The sequence below is a fragment of the Siniperca chuatsi genome, linkage group LG14 (genome assembly GCF_020085105.1).
Source record: "Siniperca chuatsi isolate FFG_IHB_CAS linkage group LG14, ASM2008510v1, whole genome shotgun sequence".
NCBI classification, from domain to species: Eukaryota; Metazoa; Chordata; class Actinopteri; order Centrarchiformes; family Sinipercidae; genus Siniperca; species Siniperca chuatsi.
In genome coordinates, this window is record NC_058055.1 from 13248942 (window position 1) to 13268107 (window position 19166).

A 19166-nucleotide genomic window follows, 5' to 3' on the forward strand; every position below is an offset into this window, starting at 1 on the left:
AAACAGCAGTTGACAAAACAATCTCAACTCAAGGTCCATTTAGGAGCTGTTCTGGAGCTTTCGATCATATCAAATGATCTTCATCAGCAGGCAAAAATGGAAATTTTAACATCAACAATTCCATAAAAACTGGGCAAATTCCACCTGCTAATGAAAATTATGTGATATGATCTAAAACTCCAAAACAGATACTAAATGGAGCTTGAGGTGAGATTGTTTTGTCAAAAGTATGTATATGTATTACATCCACGTCATTCTTTTGTGGCCCTTTTCACATTTAACACAAGTAAAAGTGTGAATATATCTGAATGACACTGAGGGCCGCACCAAAAGACAACATAGCCAGTGCTTCAGTTTGTCTCACAAGACAAACAATCCAAAAACAACAGAATTACAAACAACTACACTGATGAAGCCAGTGAGATACAATTGAATGCTCCAGAAAAAGGTATTAAGTGGACCATGTGTTAATGTCATTTTGTCAATTTACAATTTGCAAGGTCAAGAACAAACGTTCACACTTGGACAAAATTGGTGTAAGTTGCTTCAGGAGTGCCTGCCAAATAAACCTAATGATATAAAATCAGGTATTTTATTTACTTATTTTCTTGCTAACCAAAGAGAAAAAAACATGAGTTACAACTTAAGTCTTTGTTTTTGTTTGTTAATAACTTAGAATAGAAAGTGGAATTCAAATATAAAACTTGTACACATTTACAACAATTTAAGCTTTCCAGTATAGTGTCAGACAGCCACAGCTGCCATTCGTTACACTCTTACAATAAACACATTTCCTTACATGAAACAATAAAAATCATTTTTAAACCCCACCCCCCGATACTGCAAATGAGTCTTTCTTCATGCCTATCTTTGTACCTAAATGTCAAGGCCACTGACACAACAGTTTGTTTATACCGTGTTTTTTGTTCAGACTACATGTTCATCACATCTTCTCTTCAAGTGTTTCTCAGTCCTTCTTGGCTTGCTTTTCTCTGCGTTTCTGTCTAGCCTCAGACACTATTTTGAGCAGTGACAGCAGAATAGGCACACACATGGGCAGAAAGAGTGGTATGTAGATAGCAAACTTCTGGTCATCAGGAAAGTAGAGGAGGTGGAGGAGTGAAGGGTCAAAGAATGCCCTTTCTGATGCCAAGATGGCCTCTTTACTGTACTGCAGAGCAAAGCCGAGGTTCCCGGCCTCCAACTCCGCCACAGCCAGCTGCAGAGACGTGACGGCACTGGACACCTGAGTGACAGCAACAACAATCACATGTTGGATACAACTGGTACAATTATAGGAAAGAGTATAATTAAAAACTTATTTAAGAATCTATTTAAATACCAATTTAGGCACAGTAATTTGTACACTGATCATAATTTTGCAGTTGTTGTCAGTCGACTTACTGATATCTTTCATGAATGTAGCAGCTGGGTACATAGCTCGCTAGCTATGTAAGAAGATGACGTCCCTATTTTTACTTACCACCTACTAAGCTCTGACTGAGGGAAACAGCTGTCAATGAGCACAACACTAGACCGATTTGAATCGCTTAACAAATCTGAGATCTGGACGGCGATTCAGAGGTCTGGAAACAGGCTAGTCAAATATTATTTCAGTGATCAGATGCCCCCAAAACAGAGCCCCAAATGGCCAGGTATGTTCATTCACACTTGTTTTATAAATGTGAAATCTCTGAGTTTGTGACTGGATTTATTGTTTAATTGCAGTATTTCATTCTGAAAATAAAGGGAGGTGTGCTTTTAAATAGTAAATGGTGTGTATGCATCTTAACCTGTTCAGCAATGTTGTCATTGATAACAATGTTGCCTATCTGGTCCAGCAGCTGTGCCAGTGAGGTGATGGTGGTGGTTGCCGTTGCGACATTTTCCACACTCCGACTCCACATGAGACGGTCTAGCTCCCAATCAGCTAGTCCTGTACTACCGCATGGTGCCACCAGGAAGCCAGGGGGAGGGGTCGATGACTGCACACCCAGCAACAGTCTGACAGGACACGGTACAGGAAAGTTACCTCGTGTCTACAAGAAAAGCAATACCTATCGTGCTGTAGGAGCCCACTTACCGAAGCTGTGCAAGGAAGACTCCCATGACTTTGGCCATGTTGATGTTGATGTCAACAGGAAACACAGCCTCTGGCTCATAGAAACCATTAACATTATAGACCTATAAAAATATGGATAAAGATATTTTTTCTTGAATCAGCACCCAATCCAACAAATTAAGAATGCAAAATCACTGGATAGCTAACAAATTATTATTAAAATATAACATAGTCACTTACAATAAGCAATAACCATTCATAGTATTTAGTCTACTGTCACCCAGTGTTATTATCTTACCATAATTCCACCCCACCGTGGAGAGTGAAATGCATTAGAAAGCACTTCCTGTTTCTTGCGGTCATTAATGTAAAGGGGTGAATGGTGGGCATCCGGGACGTACAGAAGAAAATTCAACACCGGGTTGGAAGATGCAGCATTTGAGCCTCAAAATCAAATGCAAAAAATACCAGTTACATATAAATACACCAGAACAAACAACACCATGTTTCTATTCAGTGTGTGCTTTACCCAGTCTAGCCTCCACAGGGTTGATGACATGTGCAAGGCTGTCAGAGTTGAGTGTGTAAGCGCTGCGGCTGCTGTCAAAGCGCGGGTTGACACCGAGCATGGCGTAGTACAATGTCTGTAAGGAGATTATGTTCATTAACATACAGTAGCTGAGCATCTTGGCATCGTGATGTGGCTGCTACACATTCACACACTTGCACACACAGTACCTGAGAGTCAATGCTAAAGTTGGCTAAAGGGGCCAGTTTTGTAAGCAAAGGTTGGATGTAGGTCTGCACAGCACCCTCTATGTCCCAGTGTAGCCGGTGTGACTTTGGGTCTGGGTTCAACAGACTGAATGTTATCTCATAACCTAAAGAGAAGATAAGAATAAGCAGAGAACAGAAGGAGAGTGTTCACAGAGTTGAAGTGTATACTGATTGGATCAGAAATTGAGTTGGTCCACTTTACGGCTGTGCTGACACAAAGACCAACCTGGGCTGGATTTAAAGGTTCTCATACTGTCAGCGATGCTCTCTTTGTTGCCAGGGCTGAGACGGACTCTGTCACTGAGGGCAGCAGTGATGTCGGTGTGGCTAAAAGACATCACCTGCAGCACCTGCTTCATCCGAGGCTCCAGGTGAGCCAGCAATTGCTCTAGTGTCCTGCCCACTCTCATATTGGTGCCAATACGGAGCAGGGCTGTCCGTCGCTGCCCGATATACACGTCCACATCCTGAGAGGCATGAAGGTACAGGTTGGTATTGTATTATCTTCTACTTATCCAGAGTGACACAAATAACTCATAATTCTGTTTGCAAGCTGTGCAGAAGGTAATGTATTTAGACAGTTAGTTAGACACTAAGTATTAATGACAGCTTATTTTAGATCGATTATATCTTCTTTTCAGTGAAAATGCTTCTCGACTCAACAGAGATCCATGAATTAAGCTAAAGAAAAAGCTAATTTCACCATTCATCAACGCATAAACCAAACACAAAGACTTTAATTAACCCTTTTAAACATATGAACACATTCACACTAATGAAGAACTAAGGAAATTAATAATAAGAAAGGGTTAATAGTAGCCAAACAATACACTTTAAAACTAAATATAGAAAAAATAAATAATAAAACAGTTTTAACCTCAGGCAGCAGTGACGATGATTCTGGGATCACATACACAACCAAAGAACCACACGGACTTTCACTGAGCGTGTGCAGAGACAGATCTGCCTCTAAAGAAGAAGAAAGGGAGAAATTAGAGAGAGATAACAGAGATAACAAAATGTTTTCATCTGAAGAGCTGAAAGCTGGGTTTGACAGGCAGACAGCATCTCACCTGCTGCAGTGGGCTGGTTCAGGGCATCCTCCTCCATGACTGTAGCTGTGCGGTACCTTGTCTCATAACTGTACCTCAAAGCTGTGTCCTCTGGAAACAAAAAGAATTTGAGACGAGAATTAGCTTGCAGTCTTCATATTTTGTAACCATAAGATCACAGACAGCATCAATAAATCACCATCTACTGTGTGTTCCTCATCCTGTGTCTGTGTCAATGGGACCTTCTTCTGCTGTTCTGGGGTCACAGTTCCACGTGCAAACACAACCTCCACATCAGCACTCAACTGCAGCTACAAAAAACAAAACGAAATAAAGAGAGGGACATTTTAAAAAAGGTACACGTGTATTACACATCACAGATAAAATGGACCACAAGATTGGGACGTGTAATTAATAGCAAGGAACACGAACAAACCTGTAGATTAGCCAACTCTTTTATCTGACTGACAGGCAACCAGGCGCGGTATGTTTCAGTTGTTCGCCACCACAGAGGGACTCCCACGATGATGACCACCGCTGCTATGGACAGAGCAGCAAGCTGGCCACGTCTACGCTCTGAGAGATATACAGAGACAGTAAGACAGAGAAGCCTCAGGGCATATATATATATATATATATATATATATATATATATATATATGGTTGTGTTAGGCCATTGTGGGCAATTTTGCAAATCAATGCGCAGGACTGTTTTATAGCAATAATGGCAATAATATTGTATCATGATATATAAAAGTATTTTATCCAAATCGTTTAGCCCTACGTGCCCTCCCTGACACCTCACTAGACACCATTGATTAAATAATGTTTACATAAATCTGTTTATTCCATAAAAGACTGAGCTAGATGCTAGATGGCAGACCCACTCAAGACTTTATTAAAGTATTAACATGCAAACATGTAGTCTTTGAGAGACAGCATTAATTGGTCAACATACAGTAAATGGCTGCAAGACCTGGTTTATATTTAAAGCTAGAAAAATACAATATAAGAGGAAATAACGTGTTTGGTTCTACTTATGGGGGGTTTAGGAACCCTAATGTTGTAGTTAATTGTGGAATAAAAAATAAATAATGAAAAGAAAAGACAAAAGGTGACAAAAAACAGCAGGTGTGCTTGCAGGGTCTTCAGTGATAAGTCAGAGAGGGCATCATTGCTGCAACTGCTGGTGCGGCTAGCTAACTTAGCTGTTAGCTTCAGAGGTTATTAACACACCCGTGGCCTTAACATGGAGACAACAGCGGCCTCGTGCCAGGCTCGCTGTTGTACATGTTAGCTAAGTATGCTCTAACAAACTGCTGTAAACTGGTGTAAATGCTAAATCCTTTTTTTGTAGGAAGGAAATCATTTATATAGAATTCAGTTATGAATCTACTCACCCACTTCCGTGGTAGCCATTTCTGTCAATGTTGCGTTTGTTAATACAACACACCCAACCACACGTCACATGACCGACATTTGCAAACAACTCTGGTGATTCACGTGGCAGTAAAATCAAAAATAAGTCGCGATCTACCCATATCTAACGAGATACTATTTGATTAAATTTACCTAAGTATTGTAATATATACTTGTCTATCTGTCCCTAATCCGAGAAGGCAGTAAATTGATTTGATACGCAGTGAGGTGATAGTAACCGTCGGCCCACCCGATGAATATATTAAACGCACAAACACAATGTGAGACATGTTGGCAACCAGCGCCCCATGTGGTGTCTCAAATCTTGGTCGGAAAAATTCACATTATTTCCAATTACCTTAAAATCCCAAATAAACACTGATATTTGTCCATAAACACAACGAGTGACCAAAAAAAACAAACAAAAAAACCCAACAAAATAAAGCTAAGCTAAATGTCACCATACTGTTTTCATTATTTTGTCCACTTTTTATAAATATATATGAAGGAGTAAAAATATCTGATGCACCTTACAATGCAACACCACCAAAAACTAATTACACATTTTACACGTGATGTTTATTACATGACTGTAATATATGAATGATCAGGTGTTTGTTTTTATTGTTACAAGTATTTACATGTATTAATGAAGGGATTGACACATGAATAACACACCTTTGTGTTTCTCAGCTGATCACAATTCAAGATATAGCCGTTTTGTATTACCCCATGTGAAAGCCTTTTAAATACATTTGGATGTGATTATAGGAGGTTCCAATCCAGGATACTGAGTTTTGTTGGTGGGGTTACCTTAATATCCACATTTTGATTAAAGATCATGCCTTTAACAAATACAAATAAGAAGCCTGAGTCCAGACAATTGAAACTGTTATTTTACAGTATAAACCAGACAGAAATAACTCCTATTCATAGTTTCATACAGCAAGCTACTAGAGAAATAATGTCCTTTTCAAACTGTGGTTATTTAACCCAGTTGTCATGTTAGATAGCTTGTGCCCACAGCAATACTGGTTGTAAAGGAGGTATTTTGCTAACTGGAAGTAAATTGGCTGGATCATGAACAGGAAGTGGGGAAAAGAGCTAGGCTTACAACACTATACAATGTGACACAAGAAGGCTATTGCATGACTGTTCAAGTGTCTGGAATGCAGAATAAAATAGCATCCAAGAGAAATGATTGGGATAAACACCATAAGAATAGCAGCAATAAATGTCACACAGATCTCTGCTAGCTTTTTTGTTTATTATTTTAGTTTATTTTTCTCCACTATTTGACACACCAAGTGCTTCAAGAACAATATTAACATCACAAACATCACAGTACTCCAACACAGCGGTGACTGTTTCCCCCGCAGCTAACCCCACGTATTGGTCCACATTACAGGTACGTCAATAGAAACCATCTCCTCTTCCCGTGGGGTGGGCTGGGGGAATCAGGAGGGGGGGATGACACACAAGCGTCACATAATATCGACACCTTTACACAACTGAATACATTAATTACTGTATGTAATTTAAAGCTAATGTTATACTGAAATTAGACACACAAGATGTTTTCTCAGATTAGTGGTGATTAGAAGCATGTGAACAGAAAGGTTAGGATGAATCATTAGGAAGAATCATGGTGTATTGGTTTATTACAGTGTCTACTGACCTCTGCTGGAGCTACAGCTGTCTGAAAGTACAACGAGCACACATTTGGACAGTCGCTCAAAAGGTCAACTTAATGTTGTCACGCTGTTTGTCTTGTCCCTTAACGGCTATACTGATGCCACTAATAAATCGGTTGGTCCCGCTGTCAGGGAGGATATTAACATAGCGTTTGAAGGATGAGCCAACACTGCGTTCTGACACAAGCGAAACACCGACACACACATGCTTATCTGGCCTGCTTGGGAGTGGCTCAAGTATTACCATGTGGGGGAGAAAGGGAGACAGCACCAGGTGTGGAGACAGGTGCAGTTAAGAAGAGGCATGAATTGGATACTGACTGATTATCTTGATCTACTGTTAACATTTCTATCTCTGAGCCCAATAACCATTACAGACAGCCAGACATGACATAAAATGGTTTTCCACTTCAGTCATAAATTGTCTCAAAACTGTTTTGATTTGTTCAAATAGAAAATAAAAAACAAGCCTGTTCCCTTTAGTATTGTAGTTTCACGTTATGTTTTTAAATACACATATCTAATAATGTAATTTTAATAAACTCTGACAACTCTAAAGTACAGTAGACAGGGCAGGCCTGTGATTCATGGAGGAGTGAGGGGGAATAGCAGAGCAGATATAAGACTACAATTGAATGTGATACTTTGATGTTTAGTAGGCGTGATTAGCCACATAGAGGGATTTTCCAGCGGCGCCAGCAGGTCCAGAAGACTCGTACTTGCCGAGTGCAGCCAGACCGTTTGCCTGGAGGAAAAAACAACAACAAAAAAAGTCTAATTAACAATATTGCACGAAGGATGTTTCAGTGTCATTTTACTCTTGCGAGGATGTTTTGTCTGACCTCAGCACGTTTGATGAACTCCTCGGTGGCGGCCTTCTCGTTGCTCAGCTCTCCTCTCCATGCGTTCAGGGCAGAGGCCTGCAGGGCGCGGCCGTAGGAGAAAGTCAGGGCCCAGGGCTTGGGGAGTGGACAGTTGTTAATGGCATTAAGGTTCATGCTGGCCTCTTCTTCAGACTGGCCACCTGACAAGAATGTCACTCCTGAGAAAAAAAACAAGCAAATACCCACATTATCTATCTGCTCAAACCTGATTGCATGGAACATTTAAGCCTTTGAATGGAAATGATCTGGCTTTCTTAATATCGGAGGGTGGGGCAAAACAAATAATTAATCTGGCAATTTATAACAATACATTCTCTTGCAATACATTATGTGGTAATGCTTTATTTTACAGGTCTGTAAATCCCTAAAAATGTCCAACTAAAATCTTATGTAATTTTCCACAGGGCTGTGTAATTTAGCACTACTTATCAGTAAAATAGAGGCAGTTTTCAATTGGTACACTTCCAATTAATTCATTCCAATGAAATGCTAAACTAACATACCCTAGAGTCAGAACACAGCAGGTCAGGTGAACACACAAAAAGAATTTGTCTATAAGCAAGCACACAAACTTATACAGGAGAATTTACAGCAATAAATTATGATGATGAATACATATCTACTTGGGTTTAAATGGAGCAGTTGTTTCAAGGCTGCTTTTAAACTAAACGCAATTAATGAAATCCTAACTAAAGTAACACATTTTCTCTCTATTTCGCCTAAAATCAGTATGAAATTATTAATTATGTCTAGGAAATTATTCTAAATATTGGACCTGTAAAATAAAGCATTTATACAATACATTATTGATACTACAGCACCAAGTGCATTTTTAGAATTATATATTTTAAATAGTAATTCAGTAGTTTTCAGGTAATATTTTCCTTGTGTCAAACTGCATTTACACAGATTGAAGACTTGACGTAGTACAAGACATAGGTGCACCCTTCACTTACATGGCACAGAAGTAGATAATGCCATGTATGTGTAAAAAGGCTCTAGACTAGGATTTATTACACACTTATCTCATGTCAAATAGAATTTTTGAAAACGTCGCTATTTAAGGGGTATATATTATTCCTTGTACAGTGTACAGATATTGTAAGCATCCTGCCCAATGTATTTTTGTTTCTTCTATCTATCTGTCTCTGACCTGTGACAGCAGGAGGCACAGTGCGGCGCAGGGCAGTGACGGTAGCCATGGCGATTTCCTCGCTGCTGTACTTGGTGGGGCAGGAGTGCCCAGCTGTGACCATGTTGGGTTTCAGCAGTGTCCCTTCCAGGTACACATGGTGGTCTGACAGAGCCTTGTACACTGCAGCTAGGACCTAGCAGCAGGACAGAGACACATGTATGTCAAATGACTGAGAGCACTGTTACTAACATGTAATAAAATATAAATATATATCAATAAATTCACCTTCTCACTGACGTACTGGCAACGCTTCAGGTCATGCTCTCCATCAGGAAGGATCTCAGGCTCCACAATAGGAACAATACCATTCTGAAAGACATTACAAAGTTTAAGGCAAACTCTCATCTTCTCATAGATACACTACATGAGTTTGTTAAAATGCCCAATAGTGTCCTCAAATCCCCAAATGTGATCATAAATCTTAGAACTGGGATTCTGGGATTGGGGGGCACTATGACCTAACTAAATAATATCCTCAGTAATCTCACACCAACCTGCTGGCAGATGCTAGCATATCGTGCCAGAACATTAGCATTCTCAAAGATGGCCAGCTCAGACGGCGTGGTGTCGCTGATCTTCAGCACACAGCGCCACTTGGCGAAGTCTGCGCCATCCTTCTTGTACTGCGCACAGCGCTCAGACAGTCCGTCCAGACCTACACATACACAGAACCATCTATCAGAAATACAGCAGGGTTTTTTTTGTTGTTGTTTTTTTTTTTAATATTTGTGAGGTTTTGAGAGTGTGTGTTCCTAATGCCTCCTACCCTGAGTGGTGGTCTCTCCATTTGTTCCAGCAAGGGGCACAACACCTTTGTCCACCTGTAAAGAGGGAAACCAAATTTGTTAAAAAGTTGTACATGTGATATTACACTTAAATGTCCTTCAAATTCTCAAGTGCACCTTTTTTTTTTATTTTTTAAACTTATATAACGTGACATACTTGGTTTTCTATATCATTACATTACAGCAAATTGAAATTCACTCTTACAACACAACTATCCTGAACATACGTCCTGAAAGCTCTTTTCACCTAGTTTGTCCTTGTGTATCTAAACATGCTGACAATGAGTCTATGTTTGTATATACAGTATAGGAGCCTTTCTAGTTTTAACTGCCAAACAAATGATGACTGTTTTTGTCTGCTGAATTGAAATACTTAGCTGTAGTATAATATCAACACTGTGGCTGTGGAGACATTCAGAGCCAAAGCAAACAGCCACCAAATAAGGTGTTTTTCTGTTTTAGGAGACTGAGGTTGAGCATGACGAACTATGCACAAAAACTGCCAACAGCTGAAACCAAGTAATGGTTAAAATGTGTGGGAGAATAATGAGCATTTTTGTCATATTCATTTAACAAACAAATTTAAACTGACTGTAAGGCCAGCTGAAACCCACTATTTCCCAACGAAAGAGGTCAACTCTGGAGGGTTAAATATGAGCATTGGGCACCTTGATGCCAACAACAATGCCGCGGTCCTTGATGAGCTTGGCGAAGGGAGTGCCATCGTCTGTGTTCTGGTAGAGGGTTTCATGGAAAAAGATGACCCCTCCGATACAACTGTCGATGCGCTGGTCAGCTGTGAAGAGCAGCTGGCGGTAGCGACGCCTGTTCTCTTCTGTGTTCTCAACCCTGATGGGGTTCAAACGTTTCCCCATGCTGCCTGTAGACAACACACACACACACAGCTATTCATGTATGACTCCAATTAAGAGACTTCATTCAAGAGTACGTAACTAATGAACTGTTGTGGATAAATTCGTCAGGCTTTGACACTGCAGTAGAGGACTGCACCCACTTTTATAGTGATTCTGTGAACCAAAAATCTAAATTAAGCCAGTATGTGAGTTGCAATAGGGTAGTATTAACCTAAATAGTTTGACTAATCTATCTGACTTTGCTTGACACTGATTTATCTTTGTCTACCAATATGTGAATGAAAGTATAGAAGGTTTGGTGCAAAGCGCTCATAAAAGGTTGTAAGAATATACCAGTTTTCAAAAACATCCAAATGACAGACAATCCAGTATTTTAATCCATGATTTTATGATACTTAATTAATCATTATGTATAAATAAGACCACAGGGCAGATGTTCACAGATGTGTGAGTTTGAACGTACGTCCTGTAAATTAAAAAGGTGATTTCTCTAGTAGTAAGCAACTGTCCTACAAAGCATAAATATAAGAGTTTCTTACTACATATCTATCTATCTAGTATGTAGAACTTAACAGGAAAGACATCAATGATGTTATAATTTTGCAACACACACACACACACAGACACACATGCATACCGGTGGACTCATCGGCTGCGAGGATGCCTTTTCCTGGAGCGACTATCCTCTGAGCGATGTCCTGCAGCTCCTTCTTCTGCTCAGGAGTCAGTGCGGGATACTGGTGAGTCATGGTGGCTGAAAGAGAGCGAGAGAGAGAGAGATGGAGTGGTCACATTGTTTCACGGTGTGTCGACCTGGACGACTGCCCAGCAGTGGCCTCAGTTTTTTGTCCCTCCATTGTCTACAATGTGGCTGCCTGGCTGCAGCGCTAAGCTCTTCTCAGTGAGGGCAGGAGGAGGGGTGAAAATGACAAAATGCCTACAAGATGGCACATAAAGTCACACAATCCAAGGGCCCAGCATGTGTGAGAGATGCGATAAACCCAATGACTGAACAGAAGATGTGCTTCCGGAGAGGGGAAAAAAAGAGCCAGATAGAAATAGCTGTATTTTTTCAGTAAAGTAGGCCACTGTTTGACTGTTATCTAGAAACCAAATAAGCTTTTTCATTGACAAACATCTGGGCTTGAATATGACTGGGTTAATTCAAAGGAAAGAATTTCTCTTTGTCTGGTTATATTGGTGGCAGCAGCCACGCAGTCGATGACGTGCTAAAATGCACGCACACGCTTCAAACCAGAATTTGTTCCCTATTCCCTTCTTCACTCTGCTGTAAATAAGCAGTTACGTAACCCCTCCCCTCCCCATCCAAACCACAGAAGACAGAGGGAGCGATTATGTAACAGCGCTCCTATATACTTTGCTGCCAGACAGCTGCAGGATGCAGCACGGCTCGTTTCTTCCTCCTCAGCAACACTTCTCCTGTTTTCCCCTAATGTCATTATATCTCTCTTTGTGCATTGCACGTATTTTTTTGCCTTGATTAATACATGACTTGTTTCCACGTTTTTAAAATCACCCCATGTAGTGTCCTTCAAACCTCCTGCTGTGCTCACTGAGGCAAGCTGCTGCTTTCTGAGTAAAAATGGCATTGACTGGACGTGCACAAGATAAACACCCATGAGGATTGCAAATTCCCATTTTCACACATCCCTAAAAACGCATCACTCCCACTAATGCAGACTGTGCCAGGGAACGAGCTGAGACTTCTCTTCACAAGCTTGGTCGACTGCCAAGCCGCTCACAACGAACAAATTCACTGGTTACAGCTTTGTTCAACATCACAAGTATACCTGCATGAGCCACATTATTGATCAGCTATAGATGAATCTGTTTGTTGGGTGGAAAATACTCCTTTAGTGACAAATACAGAGGTTAGCGCCAGTCAGCTGTATATGGAGGTGTATGCTACACAGGAGAGCTAAACAGAAACAGCTAAGATTACTATAAATTTTCAGCTACACTGAATGTAAATTACTAATTCAGGCTAAACTAAGTATAAACTATCATCTAAGGATAAATAGTATTTTATTACCACAGAGAGAGAAATCTTAGTGTGAAGACACTGGATTGTATAATTTAAAGCTGATCAACTGCATCATGTAACAGAAGAAAATATACTAATAGGAGGGTTTAGCATAGCTCAACAACAAACTCATATGACCACTGGATTCCCAACCGAGGCTGGTTTGCTGTGGTAGGACACTGCCTGACATACCCGATATCCTCTGTGTTAATCCTCAGCTTAAAGCTATGAGATAACAACCTTTAGAGCACACACACAGGCCTCTGAATGAAAAGAGTGTGCAGTTACCACAACACAAATGTCAAGCACGGTTCACTGCTAATAGTTAAATTCTACATGCAGGTGAAATTAAAGAGGCCTGCATGGTATGTCTCCTGAGGGGAACAGTTAGACCAGGAGCATAAACTGCATGCAGACCTCTCCAGTGAATAAGAGAGGGTATTTACACTTGATAAAGGCCAACCCAAAGGCACAGGCATGATGTGTGGGACTTCAGTATGTTTGTGTGTGCACGGCTTTGGGCCACTGTTAGCCAGACAAAACTCACGCTCAGCAAATACCTGCTATCTTTTGTGAAGCACCTTCGTGCTTCAACAATACTTTTGTGGTTGGGTTTCTGCCGAGAAAACACAAGCAATGTGAAATGTAATTCTTAGGCCATGTTTAGTTAAACACAATGGGAAGTTACCAAATATGTGAGCTTTTAAAAAATAATAAGCTTTTTAAAACAAAACGTCCTCTTTTCAAATTGGAAATATAGAGCTGAACAACACAATGACGTCTGGAAATGTTTCCGATCACATATCTTTTATATTGGCTGAAGGCATAAAAAGAGGACCTTGAAGGACAATGCCCTACTGTGTGCACGAATTGCCTCTGACATATGATCAGCTTGGAGCAGGTAGCAACACACACGTTTCACACGTTCACTGTTAAAAATTAAATTAAAATGACTCACTATTGTGCACCAATATTCACCCAGGGTCACATCCACCATAGAAGAAGCAGCATCACCTGTATCTCCTCACACAGTAGTCTCAACACTGTACGCTTTACAGGTAGAGGAGATGTTGCGTTTGTCACCACTGGTGACATTATGGGACACTCACATTCCTATTTGTTCTCAGTTATTGGTGGCTGTCTATTCACAAACCCAGGAGACACTGATAGTAGTGTTTTGTATTTTAGTATCTGCTGCTTGTGTGTCTCCAGGAAATGCTTTCCATCCATGGGGAACTTAAGAAAAACAACAACAACAACAACAACACGGAGGTCCAGTTTATGCTGCACACTCAATAATTATCACCCGCTCCAGGCACTAGCACCACAGATGCGACAACTAAAATAAGGGAATATATCATGCTCAGTTTGAAGAGGATTTTACTCCTTTAATGAAACTGTTAAGTAAACGATTGATTGATAAAGCCAATAAACAAATCGGTTAGAGGCATTTTAAATCCTGTATGCCCTGAAAATTAAGCGATCCTTCATCTCGATTAGCCACTCCAAGCTAGTGACAGCTTTGAAAGGCCTGGTGGGAACGTCGTACATTAAAACTATCTGGTCACCGCCATTTTGGTAACAAAATGGTGGATCATTATCATATTATGTTCATCATTCAGCAAGTCTGATCACAGAGTTTGATTTGCTCACATGCCTGAAGAAGCCTATTTGGTCCAGGATGAGGAGTCAGTTGATAACCCCCCCCCCCATCTCTGATGGTCTACTTAAAGTCCTGACAAAAGGCCTCAAAGATCCAGACCAAAAGCTACTGAAGAGGATTCACACTTCAGCACTAAGCTCCTCTGACACTTACAGTAAGTCCTTAAACACCAACGTTTATATTTCCAATGCACACGTCTGATGTTATATAACGGTAGCATGTTTAAATGAAAACAAATCTACAAGCTGCTGGATAATGACAATGATGAATTCAGTTAAAAAGTCCTGGTTATAGTGGAGCCACCCCACCTCGCCTGAAATAAACAACGCCTCCACTAAAGATCAGGAAAAAAATCATTACATTTTTATGAAATATAATATTAGGAAATCAAGCAGTGGTGCTACGTCACACAGCAAAGGCCACATATTTAATGAGTGAGGTGATTGTTTAAACCCTAATGCGGTGACTGCTTTGATAACGAGAGGAGATGCTTCAGCAGGGCGTACCCTCTCTGCTAACCAATTTCCTAATATCTATATTAGTAAATATGTATTAAATTAACCAAGTAAAAGCTTTGACTACATCATTGTTTAAAATGTTAAAGAAACTGTTGTACATTTTATAGTTACTGTAGCAGACTGACATGTTTGTAGAAATCAATCATTAACCTATGCTATAGTAATTGGCTAAATATTCATTTCTGATTAATCTCTTAAAGATAAAAGGAAGGGTATTATATTTCCACTTGCTCAAGGGTACTTCAGCAGTGCAAATACAGACATGCTTGTTTGAAGAATCATCTTCCTTACCAGCAAAAATGCACCCTGATGCAAAAAATGTCACTTTGATGTGATTTGAATTAGCAACCTTCCTGATGCTATTATTACACACTACCACTGGTGACAAGGTTTATCGTGCAGACACTGCAGAGCTTACCTTCTGATGAAGGACGTCACTGAATAATTTGACAACTATAGATTTTATAATGCACTTTAAACTTCACGATGAAAGGCAGTATATTTTTGGAGTGGTCATAAAAATAAAAAAAAGAAAGATGTGACAGAGAGACAGCTGAGATTAATATTTTAGTTGTCTTCACTGTGTCTCTCTGTGATTATTATTCAAGCCTGTTGCACAGTGGTCGGCCTCAACAAGACAAACACCATTTCTGCACTGCGACATCAAGATGCAACGGCCAACTCCCTACTGTGGCGTCATGCAGAACCACTCAAAACTGTGATCACAGCATGTTTAATAATGTTATCATTAAACATCAGTCAATTGCAGTGATTCATACAATCATACTGCAGACCAGACTTACAGGCATGCATTAAAGGGGACAGTAATTCACATTAAAATTCACATTTACTCAGATTTAACATTGACTATTTCATTGAGGTTTAATTAGACCCTAGTTAAGACAAAACCCATTTTCCACCCAGCCATCAAGTATTTGTTGCTTCTATATATAAGCTTTCACTTTAGAAAGGGCAGGATGATGAGACCAGACGTCACACTGTGTTCTTTACGCTACAACAGTCAATCAATTCTTCTCTGTGAAAACCGATGCTGCATAGGCTCACTTACCAACCCAGGATGCAGTCAGAGATCACAAAACACAAACATCAAACTCAATCCAGAATGAACATGTACATCTATAGCAATCATGCTGCCGCTGGTCTTGTGTTGAAGCATTGCTGCAAGCATTAAACTACAATATATTTGAAGCTTGCAAACTATATTGCCTAGTATTTATAAGGCTGTAGGCAGGGACTTGTGGGGGGTAAACTCTATCTACCTAAACTCAGGCTGGCACCTATAACATTTATTGATAGTTAATATTATAGTGTGTGAGTAAGGAGAGGATCGGGGCGTTTGAAGAGAAAAGAGGATAGAACTTATTTCTTGTTGCTAAGTGTTCTTGCCTTGTCTGTTTCATTGTCACCACCTGGAGGTCTACTCACCTTGTTATTTTTTCTACATTGCAAGCTGCATGCGCTTTTAGGAGGTGAAATGGCTCCTGCAGGGCAGCACTATTCAAAAGTAAAAAGCCTGTTTGGTGTGCTGCGTTTTGTTACCAGACGGGCTGCTGGCCTTGGCACTGATGCACGTCTCTGTGTTTGGGCTGTTTCTGTCCTCAGGCCTTGATCCAGCAGCGCTAGCAGGAGCACTGTTTCCCATGCAGCTCTCTGATACAAGAGCCTATGACAGACGTCAAGGCTGCGTGCATTGCAGTTCAGAGAGAGGTTGACATTGGTGAAAATGTGCAGATGCGTTTCAGACATTTCCCTCTTAAGCACTGGTATACTGAACTCTTGTTTGTTTTTTTTTTGTTTTTAAATATAGCTTCAATTTGCATGACAAGTTGAATACATTTTGGGTTGCCATTGCACATGGAGAAGGAAATCAAAATTACAATACAGTGTGTTGATGTAAAACTATTAACAATTAACATTAAACTAAATCAAAATATATGTACCCTATGTTCTAGTGTTATGCTTATGAGATTTACATCGTCTGATTGTACAAATAGCCTACATTCATATGAACCTCCATTTCTGTTATTATTATACTCTACGGCAAATTAATCAATTAGTCAATTGACAGAAAATTAATAAGAAACTATTATGATAATCGATTAATCGTTTGTCATTTTTAACATAAAATGCCAAAAATTCACTGCTTCCAGCCAGTGAAATGTGACCATTTTTAGAGTTTCTTGGCCTTCTTTGATGGTAAACTCAATATCTTTGGGTTTTGGGCTCTGTGAATTGTTTTTTTTGTTGACATTTTGTACCCCAAACGATTAATCAGGAAAATAATCAGAAGATGAATCGACAATGAAAATAATATTTTGTTCCAGCTATAATATACTCTTATTTTGGACTGAAACTAACTATTATCTCCCTTATGATTATTATGCAGATATTTGTCTAATTTTGGTCTCTAATATAAATCAGAAAATTGTTTAAAATGCCCCTCCCATCTTCTCAAAGCCCAAGCCCACGTTTAAATGACTTATTTAGTCTGACCAACAGTCCAAAAACCCAAATATATTCAGTTTATGATCATAGGCTAAGAAACTCAGCACATATTCACGTTTGAGAAGCGAAGTGGATTTTTTTAGGCTTATTTTCTGTCAATCTGCCAATTGATTGATAGGTTAATAATTTCAGCTCTACAGTGAACATTAGCTCAATCTAAATATGTTGTGCATCCCATGTTCTAATGGTATGCGGATAAGATAACGTCTAACTGTACAAATGCATTGACATGTGGAGCTAGATATACGTTTTTTTTAATATATTAAATTACACATCTAACGTTAGTATAGGCTACTCCTCCTCAGGTCGCCCCTCCTCCCATTACATCAGAGGAGGTGTACGTGCTTGGCCACAGATACACACTCTGACAGGAAACTACTGCTGCCATCCGGATTACTAACCTCAATTTACACAAATTAAACATAAAATAAAACATAAAAATAACTGTGTGTCGATTTAAACTGAAAGCAGACGCAACAGGCTCCTCTCTGTCCGCTTTCATCCTTGAAGGTCACCATTTGTACGCCCTTCCTGTTGCGTATTTCGATGATGGGCGGAAATACGAAACTTTTAACAGAAAATCCTAAAAGGTGGGGGACTTTAATGGCTTTCTGTCAAAGAAGATGACGGCACATGAGCCACAGGTAACGTTATTAACGGCTGCTATTAATTCATGGCTAACTAGCTAGGAAGATAAAGTTAGCTTAAGGTCGTGTAGCCCATCATCACATCCCCATCATCATCGTTATTAGCATCATCTACCCGTGATCAATAACACATGGAGAGTGTCTGATGCTGTCATACTGATCAGATCAGGGTTCATTCTTACCTGCTGAAGGCTGTCTGGGCGCAAAGAAGTTCAGGTGAGCTGGGTGCTGAGGATGCGGAGGAGTCTTCTGTTTCACTGCTGCAGCGCAACGTGACCCTTTTCAAAACGCTCGAGCCGGGGGCGGAGCTCACTGCGTCATGTGACGGACGACGCGGAATAGCTAACGCGCATGCGCCTAGTGCCTTCATAGCTCAGAGGATGTAGCATGATTCTGCAACTTTGTAGAAAACAAGGAAAAATGTGAAAAGTTTTTCATCTACAGCTTTTGTTTTCTCAGCCTGAATGGAATAAAAAAAAAACCGATGTGCTAAAGACAGGATTTTTATAGGCACCCCCGATATTTACAGATGCTTATGATGTTGAAAGGGTATCTGATAAATGAATAAAAACTCACATTATAGCAGGCCACTTGGGAAAAAGAGATAGAAATATGGAAATACCTGGGGAGGTGTGTCTACAAACCTGGGAAAACACAGTGTATCTCTACCAATTTATACTGGAAAAATGGATGCATGGCGAAAGTATGGCAGGCAAAGTGGCTGCTATTAGTGTTCAATTATTATAATTTCTAATATTGGATATCTGATGCATTAACATGTAAGCAGCATTTCAATGTTAAAGCTCGTGAAGGTGAAGCTAAATTTAACTATATTATATACTGTATGATAGTTTAATGTCCTGTAAAACAAGGCATCATATTTTATATGCTCATGTATAGGATTTCTAAAATATTAATCTGTCATGTAGGACTAACTAGTAACTGTAGCTGTCAAATAAATGTAGTGGAGTAAAGAGTACAATGCTTCGCTCTAAAATGTAGTAAAGTAGAAATATACATTATCA

General features: G+C 39.9%; 2 protein-coding genes across 4 annotated transcripts; both read right to left on the minus strand.

The window, feature by feature from the left end:
- Window positions 1-451: 451 nt before the first annotated feature.
- Window positions 452-5588, minus strand: pigs (phosphatidylinositol glycan anchor biosynthesis, class S). Its single transcript, XM_044222344.1, has 12 exons — window positions 5292-5588; window positions 4328-4467; window positions 4091-4202; window positions 3913-4002; window positions 3717-3808; window positions 3066-3306; window positions 2801-2943; window positions 2592-2706; window positions 2361-2506; window positions 2084-2184; window positions 1794-2004; window positions 452-1246 (listed from the first exon to the last, which is right to left on the minus strand). Exons 1-12 carry the CDS (start codon window positions 5308-5310, stop codon window positions 968-970), a joined length of 1689 nt encoding a protein of 562 aa, XP_044078279.1. The 5' UTR covers window positions 5311-5588; the 3' UTR covers window positions 452-967.
- A 970-nt stretch (window positions 5589-6558) lies between these two features.
- On the minus strand, window positions 6559-18480 carry aldocb (aldolase C, fructose-bisphosphate, b). Of its 3 annotated transcripts, XM_044222346.1 has the most exons (10): window positions 18324-18456; window positions 16529-16670; window positions 11381-11497; window positions 10537-10748; window positions 9850-9904; window positions 9578-9738; window positions 9309-9392; window positions 9042-9216; window positions 7847-8046; window positions 6559-7749 (listed from the first exon to the last, which is right to left on the minus strand). In XM_044222346.1, exons 2-10 carry the CDS (start codon window positions 16629-16631, stop codon window positions 7657-7659), a joined length of 1200 nt encoding a protein of 399 aa, XP_044078281.1. In that variant the 5' UTR covers window positions 16632-16670; window positions 18324-18456; the 3' UTR covers window positions 6559-7656. The 3 variants fall into 3 exon arrangements, with proteins under 3 accessions (XP_044078281.1, XP_044078283.1, XP_044078282.1); XM_044222348.1 differs by lacking the exon at window positions 16529-16670 and having other exon boundaries at window positions 18324-18480; XM_044222347.1 differs by lacking the exon at window positions 16529-16670 and having other exon boundaries at window positions 9572-9738; window positions 18324-18480.
- Window positions 18481-19166: the final 686 nt, after the last annotated feature.